General features: G+C 36.6%; 1 protein-coding gene across 6 annotated transcripts in view; it reads left to right on the top strand.

Moving 5' to 3' along the window:
• VWDE (von Willebrand factor D and EGF domains) overlaps positions 1-26,549 on the top strand; it is a 50,830-nt gene that overhangs the window by 14,296 nt on the left and 9,985 nt on the right. For 3 of the 6 annotated variants that reach the window (XM_064411266.1, XM_064411263.1, XM_064411257.1), the window contains exons 2-20: positions 4,658-4,842; positions 6,151-6,382; positions 8,306-8,371; positions 9,115-9,374; positions 10,370-10,459; positions 11,549-11,693; positions 12,365-12,579; positions 12,901-12,974; positions 14,884-15,157; positions 15,239-15,447; positions 15,904-16,889; positions 18,061-18,197; positions 20,951-21,106; positions 21,714-21,818; positions 22,162-22,276; positions 23,589-23,839; positions 23,960-24,179; positions 24,712-24,849; positions 25,417-25,479. In XM_064411266.1, coding sequence (XP_064267336.1) covers positions 4,798-4,842; positions 6,151-6,382; positions 8,306-8,371; positions 9,115-9,374; positions 10,370-10,459; positions 11,549-11,693; positions 12,365-12,579; positions 12,901-12,974; positions 14,884-15,157; positions 15,239-15,447; positions 15,904-16,889; positions 18,061-18,197; positions 20,951-21,106; positions 21,714-21,818; positions 22,162-22,276; positions 23,589-23,839; positions 23,960-24,179; positions 24,712-24,849; positions 25,417-25,479 — 3,781 coding nt within the window. In that variant the 5' untranslated portion in view covers positions 4,658-4,797. Of the gene's footprint in view, positions 1-3,679; positions 4,304-4,657; positions 4,843-6,150; positions 6,383-8,305; positions 8,372-9,114; positions 9,375-10,369; positions 10,460-11,548; positions 11,694-12,364; positions 12,580-12,900; positions 12,975-14,883; positions 15,158-15,238; positions 15,448-15,903; positions 16,890-18,060; positions 18,198-20,950; positions 21,107-21,713; positions 21,819-22,161; positions 22,277-23,588; positions 23,840-23,959; positions 24,180-24,711; positions 24,850-25,416; positions 25,480-26,549 lie in introns of those variants that run through there. The other 3 variants (XM_064411258.1, XM_064411264.1, XM_064411267.1) reach the window with 3 other exon arrangements.

Below are 26,549 nucleotides of genomic sequence, written 5' to 3'. Positions count from 1 at the left end.
TATTTGTAAAGATATATATTAATTTTTGCATGTTGATTCGATTTTCTTCATTGGTCCATGCATAGGAGTCACCATGTTCCTGTTCCATGGGTCATTGCTACAATATTTTTGCTCATGTTCTTTTATAGGTCTCATCAAAGAAAATTGTATTTTTAGGTAGTTACACTAATTTTTATGTTCTCCTTTAAAAGTATTACTCTAAAAAGTTGTTTCAGGATAACTTCTTCCAAAAAGCGAACTTTTTTTTCTATTTTAATATTTTGGAAGAGTTTAGATCCACAAATTCTTTTGTTAAATTCAGTCCTAGTTCTAATTTCTGCCTTGGGATGTTGATATCCTGCATCCTTTGCAGTAGATGCAAGAAAAAGCACATTCATGCTCACAGTGGGCATTCACTAAAGACACTGTTAGTTATCAGTGGTTGTTTGCCAGACCCCAGCCTTTGGGCAGCAGGACATATACACTTACAAGCTCTTTGTACCTGAGGGACTGGATTGCCACTGATGCCACTCTGCCCTTGCCTGTCTGTACTCTGCTGTGGCTCCTTTTCCCTCCTCCACTCTAGTTTGTACCCAGCACTCCTCAGTTCCTTACTGTTCCATTGGGTTGGAAACATTCTGGACAGGTGGAAAATCATTGACCCCTCTTTGCACATGGATGGAATAGAGATGTGACCAGGAAGTTGAAAAGCCCTTCCTTTGTGGAACTCATTTTCCACCCCAGTGCCTCAGAGATAGTTATCAGGAGCCACTTCATATCTCTTTATGGCAAATGAGCTCCTGTGTCGACTTCAGAAACCTCTTTGACTTTTGGTTAAGGTGTTCAGAGGTATTATGTGACTCAGTTTACAGCAGCCATGGTAGAAACCTCAATGTGTTTGCAGAGATTTCATCTGTATCTCTCCCAAAAGGCTCATCCTCTAGCACAAGGCTATCCATGTGTTTAAGATGTTGCAGTTTAGGTTCACATTTCTCCATCAGGACTAAGGAAGTCTGGAATGGATCAAAGCAAAGCTCGCTGCGCTAATTCTGAAGACAGTCAGGAAAAAGCAAATATGGAGTCAAATTCTTCCTGCTGTGCAGAGACACAAGAAGAATGGTAGAGAGCCGTGAGCAGTATGTATATAAGGTATTTGTGGAAAGAAGCACAGAATATGATAAAATAAAGTAAACTCAAATGCTAGGGAATTAGCTGCATATTTTCCCAGGATTGTCTGCTTTTTTTCAGCAGACAGTGTTTAGTATCTGGACCATCAAACAGATTGGGAGAGTTACAACTTTCAAGAAACTAGTCTCTCCTAATAACCTATTGATAACCTTTTCTGTGTATCTATCTCCTCTAGTTTAAGTGGAAACACAGATACACAGTCTACAAAGGAGACTTGATACCATGGTCTTATTTCTCAAGTATTCATTTGTGTATTTTGTACTTGGAATTTCACTATTCTATAGCGAATATTTAAAATGAAAGTTATTAAATCACTAATACATTTAAAGGTCCATAAAATAACTAAAAATAATATTCCCATGTATATGGAAAGGTTTTTGTCAAGAACAATCATGAGTAAATGCTAAATTTTGTTAAAACTTAAATGAGTTTTCTGTTTTGTGTTGGAACATGTTAGGATTTTTCATGATTGTGGATGAAGTCAAGCCACCAGTAGCACAGAAATCTTCCCCTAATTTAATGTTCCTCACATCCTGGCCAGAGCTGGTGGGTAAGCCTGCCCTGTAGGTAACCTTCCTTAGCACTTCAAAGCTATCAGGACCTGTTTTCAGATCCTTGTAATTTTGTCAGATTTGAATCATCAGGAAGCCTACAAGAAAGATAGAGAAACATTATTTACAAGGGCCTGTAGTGACAGGGCAAGTGGTGGTGATTTCAAACAGAAAGAGAGTAGGTTTAAATTAGATATTAGAAAAACATTCTTTACTGTGAGGGTGGTGAGGCACTGGAACAGGTTGCCCAGAGAAGCTGTGAATGCCCCATCCATGTAAATGTTCAAGGTCAGCTTGAATGGAGCTCTGAGCAGCCTGATCTAGTGAAGGGTGTCCCTGCTTGTGTCATGGAAGTTGGAACTATGTGATCTTTAAAGCCCCTCCCAGCCCAAACTACTCTATGATTCTTTAAAATTGCTGAGTGTTAGGCAGAGGCAAAGCTTTTCTGGAGCATTTCAGCAAAGTTGCTATTCATCATTCTAGAATAATATTTGAAAGAATGCTTATATTAAAATCTGTTTTTATTTAAGGCATCCTGAATAAGGAAATAATTATTTCAGTGGAAAATGTAGCCACCTCCCTCTTAAATGCTTCTGGTTGGAGCAGATCTGCAGGGGTAATGTTTTTGCAGAGAACACAACATTAATTTTTTGTGTGTCTGTCCATAAATATGGTAATTTATTTGTTTTTGCTGTTGCTGAAGTTAGACAGCACTTCAGTTACACTCAGATACACAAAAAAGTTGTTTTTATTTGTATTATTGACAATGACAGTTATTTTTAGTTGTTTTTCAAAATAAAAAAGAAAAAAAATCAACCAGTGTTACACAACATAAGATTTCCAAACAATTATTATAGAAATATTAGTATACTTCTAGAAAGGAGAAAAGGATACACTGGATTCATAAAGAACTGGATGGCCTTTTAAAGTGACATGCATAATAATAAGAAACTTTTAATTTGATCTTTAGTAGGATTTATAATCCTATTACAAGTGACTACAGTCAGCTGTTTTAAAGATCTATCAAATGATGATCTAATTAAACTGTGGAGGAAAAGAAAATAAAGACTTGTCTCATGTCTAGCCTGATATATTAATGGAGAAGGTAACAGATATTAATTGTTTCAGGAGTGATTCAGTTACAGGAAAGAAAACTAATGAGGGTGCTGTATGAAAGGGAGAATTCCAGTAAAAAATAGAGGACAGGAAGAAACTTTCATCATGGTTCGTAAACTGCTTGTGCTGTAGCTTGCTCGGAAAGCATTTCAATAACACACATGACTGACCTGTGATTCTTCAAGGGCTTTTCTCTGAATTCCAGTGAAGGGTGAGTTCCCTGTAAGGTCAAATTGTACAGACATGAATAGCCCACAGGCTACTACAGGAAACTCAGAAACACAGTGGTGGCACAGTCAATCACAGTGACTTCCAGCTGCCCTTAGAGGATAGAAGATAAAGCTATTGTTACCTGCCTGGGTAGCCTAAAGCTGTATCAGATTAAATCTTTAGTCTTTGAAAGAGTGTAGGATTCTCATACTGTGCTTGCTGAGAGAGATAAAGTGTATTCCTTCACTAGGGCATCTTCTCCATTAAAGGTGGGGAATTACCTGATTTTTGAAACTGTTTTATAATTGTGGTTATCTAGAATGATATGAAAAATGTGGAAGATAGTAAACTATTTTATATTAATAAACCAAAATATTTCTACTCAGTGACACAATTATACCATGCAAAATATGCAACAAATACAGACACACCTGGGACCAAAAGCTGGAGATCAGAGCATTCATATTCAAAATGTAACATTAGACAGCTTTGCTTACAGCTGCATCTTTAAATTTAATAGTAGCATAATGAAAGCAAAAATTAAGATTCACTGTATCATTCAGTATAACCCAAATTTCTGTTCACAGTTAGCATCAGTTGGTATCCATTTTTAAAATCAAGGTAAATAGATAGGTATACTTTTAATGTCACTTACATATAAACATTCCGTTACTTTATTTTTCCATTCTTTCACTTCCCAAGCACATTCCTGAACAAGAATGACTATTCAGTATGTTGTATGTAAATATGCCATTAGCTAGAACTTTTGTTGTTACTGTTTTCAACAGAAGTCAACTCACCTGCCAGATCAGACTCAGAAATCCTGACACATTCTGCTTTATTTCTAAATGAGTTTGTGTTAAAAAAAACAAAACAAACAAACAAAAAAACCCAAAACCAACCAACCAAAAGGAGCTGTGAAAAAGACTTCTTTAGATTCTGATTCTTCATTTTATCACAAAATTTTAGAGATTTTTCAAGGCCACAAGGTCACTTAGATGTCAAAAAATATGTTAGGTAGTTGTGTTTATTTATTATAATTAGTATGTCATTCATGCAAATTGACTTAAAATGTGTAATCAAGTATCTACCCATTTTAACACACTTTTGCTATGTTCTCCATGTATACATGTAAACTGCATGCAACTATCCAGCTATCTCTCATCCATTTGAGGGAATTACTAATTTCATGCAGAGGAGTTCTGTAAAATAGTAATCTGTTATGAGAAGACCTTTGGATAAATCTTACTCCTCCTGAGGTAAGTTTTGTATTCTCATGTATCTGACATCTTGTTTGTATTCAGGTTTCATAAATATCAGTATAACTAGAAAATCAAAATCCAGGTAGAATGTATAAACATATTCCTTCCTCCTGGTTTTACATCCAGGCTAAATGCCTATGTGGTTATTACTGCATTTGTTGTCTACTAAAAGAAGCAAAGTTGTGACATAATGAATTATGCTAAATTTCAGACTAAGACTTCAATATATTCTTTCATAAAATCAGCTTCTCATAGTATTGCAACATTTTCCTTTAGAAATGCTTAGCATCTTTTTTAAAATACTTTAGTTAGGCATTCCATCTTGATGCTCGAAATGCTCTTGCTCCACAGTTCTAGAATGCTCTCCTGGTGCACATCAGATCCTGCAGAGCCCTTACCGAAGTGTGGAATTTGATTCTTCCCACCTCCAGCAATCAGCTATTCAGGATTTAATCTGTGACCATTCCCTGACTCCAGGATGGTATCGCTTCATGATTTTTGATAAACCTGCTGAGATGCCAACCAAGTGTGTGGAGGTATTGTTACAAATCATTTCATTCTAAGAAATAGATATTTTGGTGAATAATTTTTCAGTAGGGTAGGTATAAAACAGAGTATGATTATGGGGACTGATGTGGAACAATACAAAGTTTCTATCGTCTCTAAATATTTGAATATATTAAAATGTGTTAACTGGAAAATTAAGTCCTAGGCATTGAAAATTTTATACTGAATGGGCAATAGCAGAGGATGGTAAATTAAATCTCTTTTAGAGCACTCAAAAACTGTAGTTTCCACTCAGTGCTAAAGAAATTTTCTCAGTAGCAGCATAGCAGGGCTATCATGTTGTAAAGCTGGAACTGTGTGATGGTCAGTGTGTCAGGAAGGCCATGTGAGAGCAGTATAAAGGCTTGCAGCCACATGGACCCAGTAATTGTGGAGCTTTTAAAGTCGTGGTGTCACAGAAAAGAGATTACTCCTAAGGTGACTTGAACTAACAGAACTAATTGAATATTAGTTGCCTTGTCATCTGCAAGCCTCCAAAGACTCAAGAGTTGCTTGAAATATTTAATTCTTCAGATGGCAAGTTCTTCATTTCAGAGCTTATTTTTAGCTTTATTTTGGAGTTCTGTTATATTCTAAGGAGATACATCTTTTTAACTTCCCTTTTTAAAACATTTCCTTCCTTTAAAAACCCAAAAATGTTAGAATATTGTAGCCCTGATTTTTCTAATTAATTGGAATTTCCTGGTTGCAGTCTCTTGAAAAATAAGCTAAAATCCCATCAATTAAGTGCTTTTAAATGAATACAAAACAGTTCAAACATACTAATGCATCAGCTGCCCACATCTCTTAGAAGAAATCCAGGAGGTTAGTTGAGCCTCCAGTTGATGGCAAAGGGCAGATAAAAAGTGACAGCTTAAACACCTTTGATACTCAGTGTACCTCTGCTCTACCCTGCATTTGCTGTGCTCTCATAGCATCCACACAGTCACTTACTGTAGGTTAATGGTGCAAAGTAGCTCACTAAGCCACAGCACAACTGTGAGCTTTTCTGAGCAAAACACTCAGGCGTAGCTTCCAGTTAAGTTCTTCAGGCACTAAATTATACCCTGTCTTTAGAAACAAATACAAATTCACTAGGTTCAGTAAAGGACTTAAGTCTCTTTTGTGTGCATTTGTATTCAGCCTTGAGGAGGAAAATCATCAATCCCTCTGTTACACTGGCTGAATTTGCTAAAAGCTCATGCGAGAAATTAATTACATATGTACCTCTCATTAAAGCACAGCAACAGTTTGATGTGGCATTAACCATTTCCTGATGTTTTTCTCTGGTGCTGAAGATGAATCACTGTGGGACTCAAGCCCCTGTCTGGCTGTCTCTGAGGGGGTCAGAATCCATGCCTCGACCTGGTGAGATGAAGCAGTTAACAGCTTGTGCTACGTGGCAGTTTTTCTTCAGCACATCAAGAGACTGCTGTCTTTTCCGAATCCCCGTCAGGGTGAGGAACTGCGGGGATTTCTTTGTTTATTTTCTGCAGCCCACCCAAGGGTGCATGGGGTATTGTGCAGAAGGTGAGAAAATGCATGCTCTAACTCAGCTAAATGTGTGTGCTTATGAGTAAGTGTTTTTCTGATCTGTATCTGTCTGAAACTTGGTGGAGTGGAAATGTCAGGAAATAGTTTTGCTAAAATTTCTTGCAATCCTTGCTTTTAATATTGATATAATAGGAGAAATTATCTGAAATGGTGAGATGGGTTCACATCGCCTCTCTTTAACTTACATGTAGCATTTGACTGATTTTCAAAGACCAGAAACTTAAGAATTGAAATTTTCCATATAATGAGGTGGGGTTATAAGACACACACATCTAGAAGTCAAAATTCAGTGTACCTAAATTCAGTATAATTCATGGCACTCAGGCTGTCCAAATAGCCATTACTGAACATGTGTAGAATTTTGTATCAGAATAAATTTTGTCTTAAGAATTTGAGCAAACTGTGTTTATATCAATTATTATTTAGCACTGTTAGGAATATTTTTCTTGTAATTCTTATCATCTTTCTGGAGTGTATACATGTTGTTGCTAGAAGAAAATTCACAGAAATGCTCTACTGATACACATTCTATTAATTCTGTGAGAAAGGAGACCCTTTGCAATGTCTCTTACTGTCTTGTGCTGCAAAAGTATGTTGGTGTTGGCAGCTCAAAACTTCAGCATTTCATTATTCATGACAGATTTTTCAGATGAGCAAGCCAGAGTTAAATCCTTAGAGTTATAAATACTGTGAAACAATGACAAGTTTGTGTAGTAGGAAATTCTTACTAGCTCATATAACACACCATTATGAAAATACTAGCAGTATTTTCATGCATTATGTGCTGTATTGCTTGGAGTCATGTTCTGTTACCGACTACTTTCAAAAGCATAGTAGCAAATCTATCAGTGGTCTTTCTGGTGCATTGTTGCCCCATCATTATACCTTTAGATCCAATTTTTAAGACATTCTCCAAGAGTTCAGCAAGCATGTGCCCGAAACAATGAAGAACTCTTGCACAATAGGACTTGCATTTACTTTGGATTGTGGTACATGGTGAGGAAAGAAGATGCAAAATCACAGCTAGACGTGAGCTAGTAAATTTTTACTACCTCAAAACAAAGTAGGCAAAAAGCATAATTCTTACTTGCCTCTACTGAACACCGTAAGTCTAAAACACATTTTGAGTTTAAATGCACAAATTTAAGATGATGTCATGTGAAGTGCATTGTACTCTTGTACTGCATTTTGTGTCTAGGTTACTATGTGGCCAGTGTTTTTTGTTTAACACTTGACAGCTGCAAATACCTGATGCAGATTTTCTATCTGTCCTCTACATGCTAAGGAGTCCAAACATTATACCACTGAAGTGTGGAACAGCAAAAGTCTGCTTTTCATTCTTTTTGGTGAATGGGATTTCCAGTGTTGCTGGTGCCCTTCTGATGTAGTTTGGGTAGAGTGACTAACTGGCATTTTCATGTTTAAGTCAAGTTCCACTTATTTTTTCTGTGCATTCAAAATACAAAATGATAGAAGTGCACAAGGAATTTTTCTTAGGCTTCTGTAGGAAAGGTGATTTTTTTGCAAAGCAGGTTTGCACTGAATTTCACTGTCCAGGGTTACAGTTAAAGAATAAATGTTCAGATGTGAATTTGGAGAGGCAAAATATATGTTTAAGAGAATAGTGTAATTCCTTTTTATTCACTAGCAACACGTGTAAGTATTGGCTGAGCACATCAGCAGTAAAGGTTGTAGAGGTGGTAGAATGTTCTGTACCCTTCCTCCTAGATGATTTCCAGCACAAGACATTGTGCTCACTGCTGTCATAGCTGTACATGGATCAGATTACAAGATTGCTTCTATTCTGAATTTTTGCACTTCAATTGGTGTTTTGTGATTTTTGGTCTATAATCTATATTCTGTATGTGTGTGAATATAAAATGTAAAAACCCTTTATAGTTGTTTCAGATGCAATGCCACAGACCTGTGGTCCTGAGGGAATGGAAATTGAAGGCATCTGTAGCAGTGAGTATTTTGTTTTGATTTTCCAGGTTTTCTGTGCATCTGTGACCCAATAATGTCAGCACTTAGTGATATTCTGACTTGAATAAAAACGTGTTCATGTTGTCAACAGTATTGCTTGGTTTGTGGCAAAATGAGCAGTTGGGAGGTAATTTCAGACAAACTTGGATTACAAAAGTTCTTTCTCAGAATATTTTTAATAGGTATCAAAATGTCAAAAAGTAACTGTAATGATGCTGAGTGATTGCTCAGGAGTAAAATGTAAGAGGAACCTACAAATCATATTGTTGCTTTTTCTGTTCCTTTCTAAATAGCCTTTTTCTTTTTCCTTTTTTTTATTTTTCTTTTCCCCACTTTCTGTATAAATAGTGAAATTATTCTTCTGTAAGGCACATTCCCTTGCATATTGCTCTCTCCTGCCTGGTAAAATAATTAATCACATTTTATTCTCTTTTTTATGTTTTTGGTTTAGGTTTATTTGGATTGTTTTTTCCCCCTCTTTAGCACCTTCCTGTTGTCTAGAATGTAATCAAAAGCTCATAGAGAGTTTTTGCTCCATTTAATAATTATTAGCAGGAAGATACACATTTTTCTTTGATTCTCTTAAGAAGTTATGTAGCATTTCCACATATAAAAGAGGTAAATATTGCTAGTATACTATTTGGCAAAAAATATGTCAATGTCATTGTATCCAATACTGATTTTGTGCAGAATAAAAAGCACAGACCACACTTCTGTTTGACTAGGTAACCTGGCTCCTACATCATCTCCATCTGTGTCACCACCACTTCCATCCGTTCCTGAAGTTGTAGCAGAGATGATCAAAGGCAGCATCTACCTAAGGTGTACCTTTGGCATTCCTTTTGCAAACAGCTCTGTTGGATTCATTGTAACTTGGTCAAGACTCTCTCCTGAAGGTGTCAAAGAAGAACTTACACATGAAACAGCAGTTCATACCTTCTCACTTCTAGAACTTGATGGGATAAACGTCAGACTTGGAGACAGAGTATGTTAAAACATTATTATGATTTCTTTGTATATTTGTAAATATGGCTCAGTAGACATTAATAGTTTTTAGAGAGAGGTCCAGCACCTTCCTGTGTAATTTTTCTTGGCAGAAGCCTGCTGCCTCTACTTCTTTACACCAACTGCCCATGTGAACATGTAAATATTACAGAAATATAACTACTGCTGCCTCTGAGGTTTTGAGACTGATTGTCTCAATACAGTGCAGTGTCCCTCCAGGAAAATGTTTTATTAAAATAATGTAAATTAAGAGGATTTTTTGATACAACTGCATCTCAGTGAGAGGCTGTAAGAGCCAGAGGTTGTGAAAAGCTGTATTGTTGATTCATTAGATGTATATTTTTCTCTGGATGTGGGTTTGTGTCTAGGATTTATGTTTTAATCTCTGCCATCAAAAGCAATGTGCCTTAACTTCCATTGTACCAGAATGAAGACTTAGGGTTTCATGATAGCCTTGAGAAGCCTAAACATTGGAAAATCAATACATCTTTTACCTATACATACCAAAATTCCTCATGTTGAAGAAGATTATCCAGGTCTATAACATCAGGAAAAACTATCTAAGATCTGATGGTCACTAAACAAAATTAAAAGGCAAAAGCTATGAAATAGAAAAAAAAAGTAGTAAATAACATGTAAACAAGTGTAAAATACATTTTCATAGATATCATTGGCTGTAGAAATGCTCCAGAAAACATTTTTAAAGTATTCATGAAATATGATTTGTATGCAGCTGTTAGTTGAAGAAGTCTCTGCACCACTGGTAGAATAGGAAAAGGTCCTAGGATTCTCAGTTTGTATCTGTTTTTCTTCTTTATCTGTATTTACCTGTTATCACTGGCAACTGGTGCCTTGTGGTATAACCAGAAGACTGGCCATGATGAAGCATTGAACTGACCATGGGGGCTGAGTTCTGTGTTCATGTGACTACTTCCTACCACAAATATATTCTTTTATTCTGGTTTTACCCTACAGGTCTACTGTAGCAGTTCTTCTTTTTTCATGGAGAAGCCAGATATACAAAGCTCTTCAGTTGAGAGCAAGGAATTTTTTGCTGGAATTAAGGTAACTTTGTAAAAACATAATGTGGTAGTATTTTTTGAGTATTGCTACAGCAGCTAGTCCTCTGACTAGAAGACACTTAAAATATATAAACTGTGAATTAATAGTGCCTGTTGTCAGCTGAGGTGGGCTTAAATTTGTCTGAAAGCAAGAGAGTCACAGTGGTTTGTGTGCTCTCACGTAGTCAAGGTGCAGGAAGGCTGAGCTGGCACCTCACATACACAGTGCAGGCCTTGGTTTCCAGCCCTGGAGCTGACTGGTGCTGTGCTCATAAAGTCTGGGGGCACAGCCTGAGCCAGCCTGGTCTGGGCTTGGAGGGGGGTAGCTGGGAGGTGGGCTGTGCTCTGCTGCTTGCTCAGAGGCCAAGCACCAAAATAGTTTTAGTTCCTGCTGTGGATAGAGCTATAGGGACCCATTTGCTGGCCAAGAATGGTACCCCAGTTCTGGAAATACAGACTGCATGTCATTAGTTACATATTGGGTATAGTCCTGCTGACTTAGCCTGAGCCTGTTCCTGTCTGATCAGGGCCCAGATTTCTCTCATGGAAGTGTAGTTCTGCAGTGTACCCTGCAAGGAGTCAATGTGCTCTCTTTGTTTCTCTGTAAAGCTGCATTCAGGACCCCACCCATCCTACCAAGCTGAGCTGTAGGCCCCTGTTACTGATCTCTGATTGAGTTTTTGATTGTATGTTTTCAGTGATCCATATTGTAAGCTTGCAGAGAGGAATTCCAGGAGGAATATGGTGCTTCCAAATTATTCTGGAATTGTTACCTGTAGGTAGCTTCCCACTTCCTTTCTCCCACACACACAGTACACAAAGCTGTTTGTATCTTAGCTTCCAAGGGTTACTCATTTTTGTGGAGAAGATGTGATTTGCTAACTCCCTCCTCTAGCTAACCCTTTTTCTTGCCTTTTCCTTATCCTTGCCCCTTTACCCACCTCTTCAAGGCTGTGGCTGCTGTGTCTGCATCTTCTCCTCAATATGCTGCTGCTCCTCAGCCTATATAAATAAGCACTCCTAGCTTATTAGGAAGCAGTGCTGCAGTTGACTTACAAGGATTGCATTTTAAGCACAATTTCTTCTGTGCTAGATACATCCAGAAGCATATGATATATCAGAAGATGGGAAGGAATACAGACTGACAATAGAAAGTAGCATTCCTATTCCTTGTCCTGAATTTAGCCAACTAAAAAGTGACTGCAAAATCTCACTAACATTAAACAGTGTTGATGAAGGTAAGTATTACCATGATTTTGTTACATTTTGTATATTTAATTACATTTTTGTATATTTTTATAAATACTGTGCTGGTTTATTTCTTCAGAGAAGTGGTTACGCTGTAAAATACTTTCTAAAATGTTAAAGTATTCAGAGTCTGTATGATGCTGCTGAAAATAGGAAAGAATTACTTGTTGAAGTTTGCAGGTGTTTTGGTAGACACTGATAGCAGAGCCACATTCTTTAACTTGAATAGACAGAATACTGTAATACTTGTAAAGTTTATAATTCAGGTAATTTTGTTTACCTGTTGCATTGCAAGTGTTATATAAAGTCATCAGTTTTTACTTCCATAGCCATTTTCTGTAATATTTTCTCAAGCACAAATCCTGTGAACCAGGAGGAGCCTTGCCTATGCAGACAACCTTTTTTTTTTTTCACATTATCCAGCCTATCATGATTTCCATTTGTCTGTCAAACTGGGGAATGCAAAAACATTGTCCTTGGTGTGTATGTGAAGAGGTAGAGAGGAGGTTTTTTGCGTGACCAAACCAAACCCCAAAAAAATGCATGATTATTTTAATTTATGAAAGTGTGTAAATAAGTTAGTATCTATATTAACAGTAGTATGGAGAATGTGTCTTATTTAGAGAAGGAACTCACTAATGATGTGTTTTCTTTAAAACAGGTAAAGAGCAGTTAGGTCTAAACTTGGCTCTTTCTTCTTGTCATGTGGATCTTCTCCAGAAATCCTGCAATGATGGAATCTGTAGTCAAGCTGTAATTTATTTCAGTGCTGTGACAGACTTCATGCAGGATGGAGACAGGATTACCAGAATTGCAGTCAAACCTATATCCAGTGAGAATTTCCTGTGGAATGGCTATGTTCCAGAAAGCACACAGGTTGAAAATCTTTTTGTTAAGATCTGTAAACTGTCCAGAAGTGTGGCTGGTGTTAGAGAAGCTTTTATTTCAGTTGTGACTTAATGATTCATACCAAGATATCTAAGTGGTTGATTTTAATTGCTTTGTTTTTTCTTGAAATACTGTGTTTTCATTTGAATTTTTTGTCTTATATTTTAATATTGAAGTAACTACTAAGATTGATTAAAAGTATAATATACTTATTAGAATGTAAACTACTATCATAAGATAAATAATGTAGCTGAGTGCATTTATTTCCTAACCTGACGTGTTTTAAATTTGTTTTTCTTTGTTTTGAAGATTACAGTTAAGGATCTACCCACTGCCTACTGTTACTCATTTACTGATCCTCATATAATTACTTTTGATGGAAGGTAATTACTGGCTTGCTGCTCTTAATTTTAAGTGTGTTGGCAGGATTTTTGGGTGGATTTTGGGGAGTGTGTTTTATTTCTTTAATTATTTCTATATTTATTCTAAATCTGTGTTGGTGATCCAAGTAAGCTGTAGTTTCCTGCAATTGCAATAAGCGGTTGACATTTTTTTTTGACAATAAAGATTAATGCGCTTTAGTTAGTAAAAGCTTGCCAGTCGTGATGGGGTTTATAATATTTGCATTTCTAAAGGCAAGTTTTGGGGTTGTGGCAAGAGAATGAAGCAAATGGATAAGAGGAGTGGTAGCTGTGGAGTCTATTGGCTGCAAAAATTAGAAATGTTCGTATATTAAATATGAACCATGATAAAATGATTGAGTAAACAAAACTTTTAATGCAAAGATGTTTCCAAATAAAAGCATAGTTCCCCTATTTCTGTGTCAGTATCTGAATCCTAGTAAGGATCAAATTACTAGAAGCTGTTTGCTGTCTGGGTAGCATTTTGCTGTGTTTATTAGTGGCATTGAAAGACACTTATTGACTGCTGTCACTTGCACATCACTGGCCAAAAGGGATTTTGAAGTGAAAACAGCTTACATAGCCACAGCTGGTTTTGGTGTGCTTCTTTCTTACAAGATATTTCTGATTCACAAAGGATGTCTGAACAAACAGAGGCTCCACACCTGGGAGTTTTATGTTCTTTGTTCAGCAGAAGCACATTTCAAGCAGAAGGGTGAGAACACAAGGATATGTTGCCTCCAAAAAAGGATGTTCAGCCCACACATGATAACGGAAGGGGAAATAAAAGTTGTAATTGGTTCTCTAAAAGAACTTCAACTACTATTAATAAAGTCAATGGGCTTATCCTGATCTTGCAGTTTCTCCTTCAGTGGAAGTTTTAGGAATGTCTTAACTGGGCATTGCAACCATGTGATCAAGCTTTCTCATGAAGCAGTGTTTTACTGCAATGTGATGTCTGCAAGCATGATGCTGCAGAGAAAGAACTTTCTTTTTAAGGATAAATTATGTTGCTACTTTATTTTACAAACTGAGGAAACAAATTACCTACTGAATTATGGACAATCCTATGTAGTCCCAGTTGTGCAGCCATCTGCAGTTTGTCTGCTGCCCCATTATGCACAAAGCAAATTGACAGTCTACAATCAACTGTGAAATGCCATTTATAGCCAAGAGGCTATTAAACTTACAGCAAAAGTTTGGGGGTTTTCTTTCTGGTTTTTTTTTCCTATTTTTTTTTTCTTGCTGCTGAATCATTAAATTGGCTATTTTAACCTTGCTTCAGGGGACAGATGGCTAACCCTAAGGAAAAAAAAGCAAGTTGCTATTTATGGTTTTCATCTTAAATGATCATTGGGAATAAGCACTCCCCATCTCCATCTTAATAAAGCAGAGCTTTTTAAAAGGATGTGACTTTCTAAATCATTTTGTCAAGGGTACTTGTGAGGTTTTGAGCAGCTGCCCCCACATGCACACTGCTATGCATCTTATTGCTCTTGCTGCATAGGTGTACCATTGTAGACACACAAAGGTTGAGAATACCCTCCATATGCACTGTTAGAATCAAAGAATAGCAGTAGCTTCATGCTTATGTTTACATTCACAGCCATTGTCTACATATATTCCACTCAAGATCCTTCTTTTCTGCTGTAAAAATAAGATTTTTTTTTTAATTTAGAGCTGCTCAGAGGAAGATATGATGGCGTTTGCTCAGGATAAAGCTTTGTTTTGCTCTGTGAGCTGTAGTGCTTTTTCTGACTTGAGAAAAATGAGTTTCAGTATCAATATTCACCAAATATTAGAAATCTGCTTGAAAATAGAGTTGCTGACATGCAGTGATACAGTTATTTCACAACCAAAGTGATATCACATGCTATACTTTTGATTCCAGAGTCTATGACAATTTTAAAACTGGAACATTTGTTCTCTATAAGAGTACATCTCGAGATTTTGAAGTTCATGTTCGCCAGTGGGACTGTGGAAGTCTTCACTACCCAGCATCCTGCAACTGTGGCTTTGTTGCTAAGGAAGGAAGTGATATAATTGCATTTGACATGTGCAGTGGTCAGCTCCATGAATCACAGCCACACTTATCTGTAATAAACAGAGACACAACAGGAAGCAATGTCAGAATCACTGAATCCTACCTAGGAAGAAAAGTAACAGTAAGTAGTAAATAATTGCTTACAGATCAGGTAAAGTGAAAAATCAAGTTTCTCATGAGGCAATCTTTAATCTCTTTTTAGGTTTTGTTTTCTTCTGGAGCTTTCGTTCGTGCTGATGTGAGTGAATGGGGAATGAGCCTAACACTTAGGGCACCCAGTTCAGATTACAGACATACAGTGGGACTCTGTGGCACCTTTGATGGAAATGCAGAGAATGACTATCACACTGCGAGTGGCATGGAAATCCCAAACCATGCTAATGTTCATATTTCTTTTATTAAGGAATGGAGGTAACAAAATGCTTCAGTGCTTCTGTTGATAAATCAGATGCCATCATTTTTGGTTCTGCCTTTCCTTCACACTCTTAAAAACTTGTCAAAATAATAAAAAAAGAATCTCCTTAAGTTTTTAAGTTGATATTAGAATATAATAATTACATTCCATAATTAATTTAAGAGAAAATTTTAACTGAATTGCCAAATAAGTATTTAAGCACTGTGATGTAAGATTAGTTTGATTAGGTTTGGAACAAAGCACCAAGGTATACAGAAAATATCCACTCATCTCAATTCTTTTCTAAGTTACTCTTGGGATTTTGTGTTTTAACTGGTGTTTAAATATAACTGTGTGATGCATACTTACGCTGTACAAGTATGAAACAACAAAGAACAAAAAAAGTTAATGCTTTAATAACACAAAGAAAATCCTTCAGATGGTACAGTTTCACCTTTTTCTTTCCTCACTAGAATTTTACCAGGAGAGAGCTTGTTTGACAAGACACCTGCTTCATTAACATCTTCTAGAAAAATGTTCTTCTGTGACTGTTCACTTGAAGATACCGGATTATATCAACCAGCAAACAATCTGGAGACAGTTACTGAGTCAGAACCACCTCTCTCTTGTAAAGAAAGTGAAAATGGTAGATTTCTTTCTTTGATACCAGGACTGGATGTCACTGCTGAGTATCTTGGTCCTGCTGATCTTGTCAGGGGCTTAAAGAAACGTTCATCTACGCAGGAAATGGATTTATCTACACTTCTGCAGAGGCAGAATAATCAAACCAAACTTCACCAAACGTCACTATTAAACTCACGTCCCTCTGCCAGCTCAGTGGGTAATACTGGTACTGAAAGAGAAGGAAGTTCAAGCTTAGACATTAGGAGAAATTCTCACCATTACAGCAGTCATTTTCACAAAACTCAACCTGCTACAAGTAGAGGGAAGCGCCAAAATTATTATGAATACCATCCAGTATTTGTCTTCCAAAGTCTCAGCCAAACAGATTTAGAGGGATATAGTTATTTTTTCCCAGAGGACCATGCCACTGACACAGATGAAAAGCTCCTTCCTTCTTGGCCCACACCTTCAGGCCTTAGTGAATCTAGTGCTTTGTTCCTGTGCCAGCAGGCAATAGCTAATTCCAGCATAGGCAGGTCCTGTGGTGCCCTCCTTGGCCGGCGAACAGGGGATGCCATCGATATGTGCGTTAAAGATTTGCTGCTGAAAGATGACCTCCGTTGGACAGAAGCTTCCTTAGCTCTGCTGGAGAATGAATGTGAGAAAAGAATTTTAGAAGAAATAAATTACAGCCCACAGGAACTTGAAGAGTCAGTTGAGAGCCTGCTTACTGCTTTGAAGTGTCCCAGTCTCTGCAGTGGTAATGGAGAATGTACAGAATGGGGCTGTGCATGTTTTCAAGGCTACAGCTCATATGACTGCAGCATACTGTCTGGTAAGTGGAGGGAAATGAGATTTACTTCAACAATGTTCTCAATGTTTGTACAAAGTGTATTTGTTTTGCTGCCTTTCTCTCCTGCTTTTGTACATGGGCAAGGGTTCTCAATTGTTTAGTTACAGTTTACTACAGCTGTAATTATTTTGCATTCAGCCTTCTTGTTTCCAAGGCCAGAACATGAGCTTAGTTTCTAATAAGTCAGATTAAAAAAAGTCACTTTGCAATGCAGAGTGTAGCCCCAAGAGACTGTCAATGTTTCCACATGCTGTCTCCTTCAGAGAAAATATGCCACATTCATCCCTCCCCTAGTTTTTTATAGTTTATGTGATCCTGTTTATTAAATCTCAGTGTGATGTTTTTGCCTTTATTGATGTTACATCTCTGTAAGCTAACTGTTAGATGGGATGGGAGCAGAATTGGTAGTAAAGAAAAAAGAGCTGTAACAAATAGTGCTGGGCAGATTTTTTCCATTTTCAGTAGGTAAGATATTCACTAAAAATTCAGTTGAACAATTACACTGGAAAAGTATGAACAGTACTACCGAAGTCAAAACTCTTTGAAAATAAAACCAAAATTGGTTTGCAATCATATTTTTGTTTTAATGACTTAAGAGCAAATAGAGAAAGAGGGAATAGAATAATAAGAAATATTTGACTTCAAGAGAAATAAAATAAGCTAGTATTGCCTCATAAAAATTGTTTTTGAGTGTTCTGATCTGTCACTTTATTTCCTGAAATAATTTCCATTTCAGATTTTTTTTAGGTTTTTTAAAAGTTTTTAATAACAAAGAATCCCTATACAAATTACTGCATAACTGCCTCCTTTCCAGTTCCTATTTCTAAGGCCTTAGTTTCATTTCAATTTTATTCTGGCAGTCTGATGTAAAGAACTATAGTTGAGAAAGCAAAACATGTATTCACAAGTGTTTATCAGTTGAAATTTCTCTGCTTCCTAATACTGAGATTCCAAGAGAAGACAGAAGTCTAGCTTTAAAGTTTCAGTGTAATAATGTAAAGTCTTTTCTGTTTATGCTTCCCTTCAGTTGGTCCCAGATTTTCTTGTTTACATAATTTTCATGGTTGGATAGAAAAATAAACATACTGCATAATGTAAAAGCATATGAATGAATTCTCATACTAGCATTTATTGTCTAATCTCTGCTTCCAAGACCAGGCTCCAGAAATTACAGAGCTGGAGAATGCTGGGCTGTGCGACATTCGGCAGTATGACTGCACATCTGTGAGAGTGTTTGGACATGGCTTCAGGGACTCATTGAACCTGAAATGTGAAATCATCAAATTGCAAGTAGGTCTCCCTGAATAGTGACAATTACATTTTAAACTTCTTAGAGAACAAGGGACAAAATGTCAAACGTATTATTCATTGATGTGAGCACAGCCCAATGGTTTAGTGGAAGCTAAAAGCAAAGGCACTCAGCACTTCGCGGCAAACACTCAAGACTTTGCAAGATTGCCATTTCCTCCATGATAAGAGAAATACAAAACATAATGGGAATGTTCAGCAGCTGGGAGGGAGATAACAGCACACAGCAGCTATCCATCAGAAGAGGGCAAGGGCAGCCCTATTAGTAACAACCAGCACATCGTTGTATTTTTAAGTGCTTATGGAGAGGAATGGAAGTACCACTTCTTTGAAAAAGGACAGCAAGGTTAAAGCCATTACTAGATTTCTCTCTCAAATCTAATGCTTGAAATAGCCTTTTATAAACATAATAAATCTATTAGGAAAAGATAAAGAAAGGCATTTTTGATACGTTGTCCATTTCCCAGAAGTAGAAAACCATGGCTCTTTAATGATATATGTCAGGTTTGAACAGGAGATTAAAAAATGTTTCACTGTAAACTTCAGGGGAATTTGTGTACAGAGACTGTTGTTGCTGATTCTTAAAAAGAAAATTTTCAAGGCAAATACGCAAACAATTTACAAGTTGTAGCCTGGAATAAATGGTCAGCATAAAAGTTTTTATGTCATGTTAGACATGAGAACAGAAAAACCTAAAAGTAAAACTGTGTTTTATTGGTGTGATGATGGTGGGGGTGAGAGCTGGCAAAAGGGGAACCATTCAGTGGGAAATGTTCCTGAGACAGGAGTTTTCCTTAGCTATTTCCAGCAGATACTGAAATTGTTTTGACAGATTAGGCAATGCTGGCTATAGATTTTTCTTAAACTCCACATATATGCACTCAAGTTGGCTTGAAATGATTATCAAGAGTAGGTTTATGCTCCCCTTATATTAAAAGACTTTTAGACCAAGCTTGCAGTAAGACGTTTATTGGGAGTTCACTTATCACAGTTTGAAATGTCTCAGTTTTAATTCATGGCAAGGTATTCTGAAATCTCTTTTGGTGGTGCTGTATTTGGCTGCCCACACAAAAACTTCCTAATTAGTCACTTTTAATGATGATCTTCTCACTGACAAGAGCCATTTTACTGCTGTTAGCTGCAGTTGAGGAGAAAGCTGCAAATTTTTTCCTTGAGAATACAAAAGAAAGGAAGTTTGGGGTACTGGTTTTTTGTTTAGTTTTTCAGTCTGGAGAAAAAGTGAATTTAAGGAAATGTCAGTGGACTTGCAACAGCATAGAACTGCGCATATTTTGAGATTGAACTCAAATGATCAAAATTTTGTAGAAGAGGCATGTTGACAGAATTTAGAATTTCTTTCTCTTTTCCATATTTTCACTTTTGAAATGTTAAATCAAATCTATTTTTCATGGGCTGTCTTACCCAGTTTAGGGTAGATACTTGATGCAGGTTTGGGTAGGAAATAGCCAGGAGCTTATGATTGCAGAGATAGAGAATTTAAAGGTAGAGGATGAGAGTATGTTTAATCTTTGCAAAACAGAAATAGAGTTTTATTTCCTTCTGGTTTACACTGAACTCCAATTTCCATGAACCTTATGAGCTGGAATGTTTACAGATCTGAAAGCTTTTTAATTGGTTTTTGAAAGATTAAACTGTTTCTGAAAAAATATCTGAACTTGCCTCCAGCTAGTAGCAAAAGGTTTCTGAAGAAGTAGACTGTATCACATTTCAAAGGTTGCAGTATTAAATATACTCAAAATGCCATGTTTAGAAATATTTAGCTTTTAAGTGAATTTCTTAAATAAGTATAGGGTGAAAGAAAAATATAAGTGGTTGGAACAGAAGCAGCACATATGTCTTTTTAGCAAAAGTGTTCCTTTTTCTGTTTAAAAAAGAAAAAAGGCTAGGCCTATATAGCAGATGACTCTCCATGTAAAGATTGGGATTGAATAAATGTTTTGATTGGTTCTAATAACTAAAAAAAATATGCAAGCTCAAGTAAAAACTACTCAAGCTCAAAATCCCTTTTACTTGCGGTTCTCTTGATTCTTAGTCTGCCTGGATTCTTAGTTCCATCTCATTTTATTTATTTTCCATATGCTTAACCCTACTTCCACATCAATGCTTCAGCCAAATAATATTAACCCCCTTAATCTGTTATCTTGAGCTCCCAGGATGGATCCTTAGATGCTCTGTCCTCACAGCAGTTTAGAAGAAAAGTCTGTGGGTGTCATGAAAAGTCAGTGGTGTCCTGTTCCATTGAACAACCTATTGGCTTGTACAAGGGCTAAATGGCCAACTGCCAGTATTGCCCCAGCACCCAGAATGATTCCTGAGCCCTGCCAAAACCTCATCTGCTCCTTTGACTAAAGCCTGTCCTGGCATGGGAGCAGAGATGGAGTGGAACAGAGGCACTTGCACGTCAGATCAGTGGTGTTTGAGGATCACCCACTGCCTCACCCTCCTGTTCCCTTCCAGCTGGAAGGGCTGTTTGTCCTTGGCAATGCAGTGCCAGAGGGCTGTGCACCAGGAAAGACTTCTCTGCCTGCTCCTCCACGGTAGCAGGCTTACGTAAAAATCTGTATGCAAATGTTATCTAATATTTGCCACTGCATTCTAATCCAGACACATTAGACTGGTTCAAACACTGTGCAATACATGGGGAGTTTTTCTCTGGTAAAAATGTTTTCGTGATGTATTTCGGTGAAAAACAAATTTTCTGTCTTAACATTCAGTATAGTGATAGACAGTGGATTCCTGGAGAACCTCTAACTATGCCAGCTGCCTTCCAAAATGCCAGGACTGTTGACTGCCAGTTACCAAGTGATGGCCAGCAGTCTGATGTCATGGATATGATAGATGACAAACCCATTGCCAGATGGCAAATAAAGGTACTCTTATAAATTTCAAATATTCACTTACAAATGTTCCTCTTAAGATGAAAATATGTCACATAGATATTATCCTTTATTTAATGGTTATCTCCCTTATCTAAAGGGAGAAGTCAACTTGCTTAACTTGGGGTCTCAGTCTTGTCACCTAAGCTTAAGTGTCAAGTGTCATTTGATGGTATTCTCCTGCAAGGGGACTGGTAGATACAACCTAGGTCCTGCAGAGACATGCATTCTTCAAGAGTAGAAGTTAAAGGCCAAGTAGTTACCCTAGAGTATTTCAAATGACCTTGGATCCATCTTTGGTAGAACTGAGTTGCACTCAGCCACGTGTGCTCTCATACAGATAATCTGAGCTCTCATACAGATGGAGTCAATAAGGTCAATAGAGCCTACACAGAATTCAATTTACCTTAGACACTGACATGTGGTTGGTCAAAATCTGCCTAGACTCCTTGGCGGGTTTAATTAGATTTCTGATGACTTTTGTGAGGGTTTAGACACCTGCACGTGGGTGTCTATTAATTAGTGGAAGCTTGTGCTAGTGGACCAGGTGAGTCTATCAATACCTCTATCCATTAATCCATTTTTACTGCTCACCTTGCAGATTTCTAATGACGGATTTGTTTATAGCAACTCTAAAACAATGATATTATATGATGGAGCCTGTCAGATATGTGAACCACAAGAATTTGGGTTATGTACATTAAAGGTATGTGTTTCACTACTCTCTTTTATGAAAGTAATGCATTTTTCAGGCTGAAAAAAAATCTAGAAAAATTAGCAGAACATACCTGTTCTTGTTTCCAGCAGGGATTTTCAATGCACAGAAAGAGAAGCTGAGTTGAGGCAATTTTAAATGTAAAAAATCAAACCAAAAGTTCTTCCTATAATTACCAAGTAAAACCAAACTTGCCATTAGTTATTTAGATTTAGAAGCAAGCTTCGTTGTTTAATAGAAATGAAGAATGATTAGATTTTATTTAATACTTACAAATTCATAACCAGTTTGATAACCAAAACCATTAATTAATCACATGTCATTTCTCTAAAAGGAGAAAACATGCAACATAGATGGACTCTGTTATGGTGAAGGAGACACAAATCCAACCAGCCCTTGCTTACTGTGCAGACCTGACTTAGCCAAGTTAACTTGGTCAGTTGTTGAAAGTAAGTTCTAAATAGTATTTTTAATACCAAGTAGTTGAAAGTCTGCAGAGTTTTTAAATTTATGGTAATAGTGATGTTTTAAGTTTAGCTAGGTAAATGTTTTGGTATTTCTATTAGCTTTTGAAAATTATATTGTTGTTTCCAGACCATATATGTAATATTTTAATTTACTTTCTCTGACTCTCCTGCTGTAGTAATTACAAATAACTAATGAAGATTTAACAACTTTCAGTCTAATTAGTACTTTGGAGTCTTGATATTTAGCACAGCTACATCCACATATGTTTGTCTTCAGCGTATAGGTGAAACAGGTATTTTTCAACAAATTATTCTGATTACAAACAAGTGGAGATCCCAAATTAAATTAAATGATGTCATATTTATTAGACACTTAATATCTGGGCATCATTTACATTGGTGGCATAGATACATGGCCTAAATCTTAAGTACATCTAAGGCTGCTATACTCCAGTCCAGTTAGAAACCATACTATGAAGGGAAAACTTAAGTCTAAATTTTTCATTTTCCTGTAGTACAAAGTTCCAACACAGAAGTTATAACTCTTTTGGTGCAGATTTTAGTCTTTGAATATACACATCACCTTGATCCCTTCACCAATGGAATACTTCTTTGAGCTTTCATATTAGCCATCCAGCCTGTCCTGCCAACTCCAGTCTATAACATCACAAGTACAAGCATTCTATCGGTGTCTTCATGAGTGAAAGACCCATGAAATCAAGACTCGGCCTTGATTAGGAAAAGTCCTGTCTGAATAGGACTTCTGGTGCCTGTCTTGGTGAATCCTGTCCCAGTTCAAACTTGTACTGAAAGCCAAGGTAGATATACCTATTCTAAAAGGATGAGATGTGAATGAAAGGAATTAAATGAAACTCATCCAGCAGAGAGGGAGTCAATGGATTTCTGTGTTATCAGTATGTTATGGACTGGATTTCAATACAGCCAAAGTCATAAATGAGAGAAGAATGAAAACCAGAGGCAACACTCCAAACCTAAAGAGCACAACCTCTTTCTGCAAGGAAGATGGTGTTAGAAATGAGAGAGTTTAGCAGCTGAGACACTGATTACATCTTCTTCTTCCTTCATAGTTTTTGCCACAGTGGGTGGATTCCTGCTTGCAGCAGTCACTGGCTATTGAAAATATCAGGTGTTTTTCCTGTGCCAGTCAAATGAAATTAGAATTTAAGAGAAATAAGTATGTGGGATTTCTTTAGTAGAAAGATATGTTCTTTTAAATTTTTATAAGTATATTGCAACTTTTCCTTAGAGGAGGAAAACATCTCCTTTGTTACAGGTAACCAGCCTCCAGTACTTGAAACTTTTCAGGGTATGCTACAGACATTTTATGGAGAAGATTTTTTGTATCAGTTTTTGGCTTCAGATCCAGAAGGCTCTGCTATTCATTTCACATTGGATTCTGGTCCAGAAGGTGCCAGTCTTTCCCCATCAGGTCTCCTTTCGTGGAAAGCTCTGTCAATGAATGTCCATAAATTAACATTTTCTTTGACAGATGACTGCAATGCAACAACCAAGGTAGAAATAGAGGTAATGAATATTACAGTAAAATAACACTTAGTAACAAGATACCTAAGTTATCTATTTACAGAACTCATTTCTAGTTCATTAAAAAAAAAAGAAAACTGTCTTATTGGGCATGTCTTGTAGGTCAGTGTAAAATCATGTGATTGCCTAAATAATGGCTCATGTGTGACAAACATTAATTTCCCACCTGGAAGTGGAAGATATCTTTGTGTGTGTGTGGCTGGATTTGAAGGTGATCTCTGTCAAGTGAATACTGATGACTGTAAACTTAACCAGTGTGGTATTGGCAGATGTGTGGATGGAATAAACAGCTATTACTGTGAATGTCCACATGAACTTCAAGGTAAATTGCTGCTTTGTTTCCATGCATTTATCATGTTTAGTAATAAATAGGAGTTTTTATGTCTACAATTTTCTTTTTTTAATTTTCACTGTAAATAACTTACTGTTGAGAGTTATGTAGTATTATGAAGAAACTTCATGGTCTTGTGGTAGAGATATATGATATACTTCAAGATTTTTCCTGCATGACTATAATAGTTGTTTATTTTAGTTCATTATGAAAGCTAATTTGCATTGTTTCCCTCTGCAAAAATAAATTCATCAACACAGGGAAACACAGGAAATTCCTCCTGCAGATAATCATGTAGTCCTCACAGCCCATCTTCTCCATATTCTACGACAAGCAAAATACTTGATATGAGAGGAAAAAATGTAAATAGCAAACTTATCAGATGTTCTTATTAGATGTACTGAAATGAATGGTTGCACTTCTTTTTTCTCAGCACTTGCATACATTGTACTTTTATAAATGCACCATCAAAGTCTAGTGACACAATATTATAAAAAAAAATTAAATCTGTATTTCAATACAGGTAAAAATTGTCAAGAGGATGTAGATGAATGTTCATCCAGTCCTTGCTTCCCTGGAGTATTTTGTTTCAATACTTTTGGTTCTTACTATTGTGGTCCATGCCCAAATAATCTTCAAGGAGATGGGAAAAAATGTCATGGTAAAACTATTTGATTTTTAGAAGAATGGTATTGTCTTACTGTCATTCATATAAAATATCTTTGATTGTGCTTCATGTTTCATTTTCAATAGTCAGCAAAGCACGGCTCTGTCTCTGCTGATGGCAATATTAGACTGTACTGGGTCAACACAGCTCTAAAATACTTTCTAGTGTAGAAAAAAACAAATACAAAACACATCCCCTTTTTTTACATTAGAGTAGAAAAATATAGTGGAATATTTTTGGCATTTTTGTCATTATTTTAATAATATGAGAAATTATTAATAAATTATTGAAAATGTATATTTTTCATTAGACTGATTAACATAGAACTGTTTACCCAAGCCAAGGCAGCTGCCAAACATTTATTTACAAGCAATTTCTGAATAACTCGTATTTTTTAAATACTCTGCTAAAAAACTTTTAATAAATGTTTTTAAACTTTAATCTTTCTGAATTTTCAGTTGTTTTCATGTAATAAAATTTTAACTTTGTTTGTAACTTATTTAAATTTAAAAAAATGTAGCTGCTTCTGTGCACTACTAATGTGCCTTCACATCTTTTCAGAAAGCTTTGACGACACTGGTGTTGAAAGGAAGGATTCCACGGGAGAAGTTGGAGAGAATAAAGGTGATGTTTTTCCTGAAGAAAATGGAATTTCTGATTCACATGCTGATAAGAATATAGCTGGCAGATAAAAGTTCTAGTCAGTTTTAAGCTATTCACTTTATTTTTCAGTTTGACACAATTTATTAATTACTGGGGTTGTATTCTGATCTTAAAAATGAGACTGAAATGTCAATATCAACAAATCCCTTGGGTCAGTCAAGCGATTTTATTAACAGTGCGATGTTTGACACTCTTATAGTTGCCTTTTGTTTTAGTGACCAACCACTGACACAAAATAGGTAACAAGGGGATAGGGACATCTGTTATATGAGATAAACAAAAGTTTATGGCATTATGTTGAATGTCATTTTCCTACTTCAACTCAAAGGAGAGGTGAAGGATATGGCAAGTGAATGTCTTTATTCCAAAACTCTGTGAATGCTGTTGCTGGCATTTCCAGGTCTGTGCCTGCTGGGGGTTTCTTTGTAGGAAACTCTCATGTGTCTTTTCCCTTTATCTCTGAATTGTTGTTGGGGGGAAGGAAGACTCTCTTACTGCACTGCTGGATAATTCTTCATCTGCTGCAAAATGGTTTGCTTTTCAGGAGTGGGAGACCACACTTTATGATGATTCAGTAAAGTTTAACCTTTTATAAACCATTTTCTAGTTATAAATAGGTTAGGGTTTCATTCCTCCACTGCCTCATAATGCTAAAATCCCATATACAGTATTCTGCCAGTCTGGGATTATAGTGCTGTACTTCTTTGCACAAACCACACACTTTCCCTGGGCAGAGTATGAAGAATTTATCACTTATTTTGTGTTCTCTTGAATGAGGAGGCTGAGTCAGTCTCTGATGTTTATTAAACAGCTGAAGCATCCCACTATAAAACCATGCAGAAAATTTAATAAAGTTGATAAAAAAAGTTTGAAGAATAAAACATGGTAATACTTGTGCTACGAGTTGGTGGCTTGTTCCCCTAGAATACTGTCCATGGTGCATCAGTATGTATCAGCATCTACATACATGTGGTCTTATCTCTGCTTCTAGTGCTTAGACATACTGATGAACCATATGCAATATCTTTTCC

Source organism: Passer domesticus, chromosome 1 (assembly GCF_036417665.1).
Source record: "Passer domesticus isolate bPasDom1 chromosome 1, bPasDom1.hap1, whole genome shotgun sequence".
NCBI classification, from domain to species: domain Eukaryota; kingdom Metazoa; phylum Chordata; class Aves; order Passeriformes; family Passeridae; genus Passer; species Passer domesticus.
Note: the sequence above shows the minus strand (reverse complement) of the source record. Positions and strands in the feature narration are given on the sequence as shown.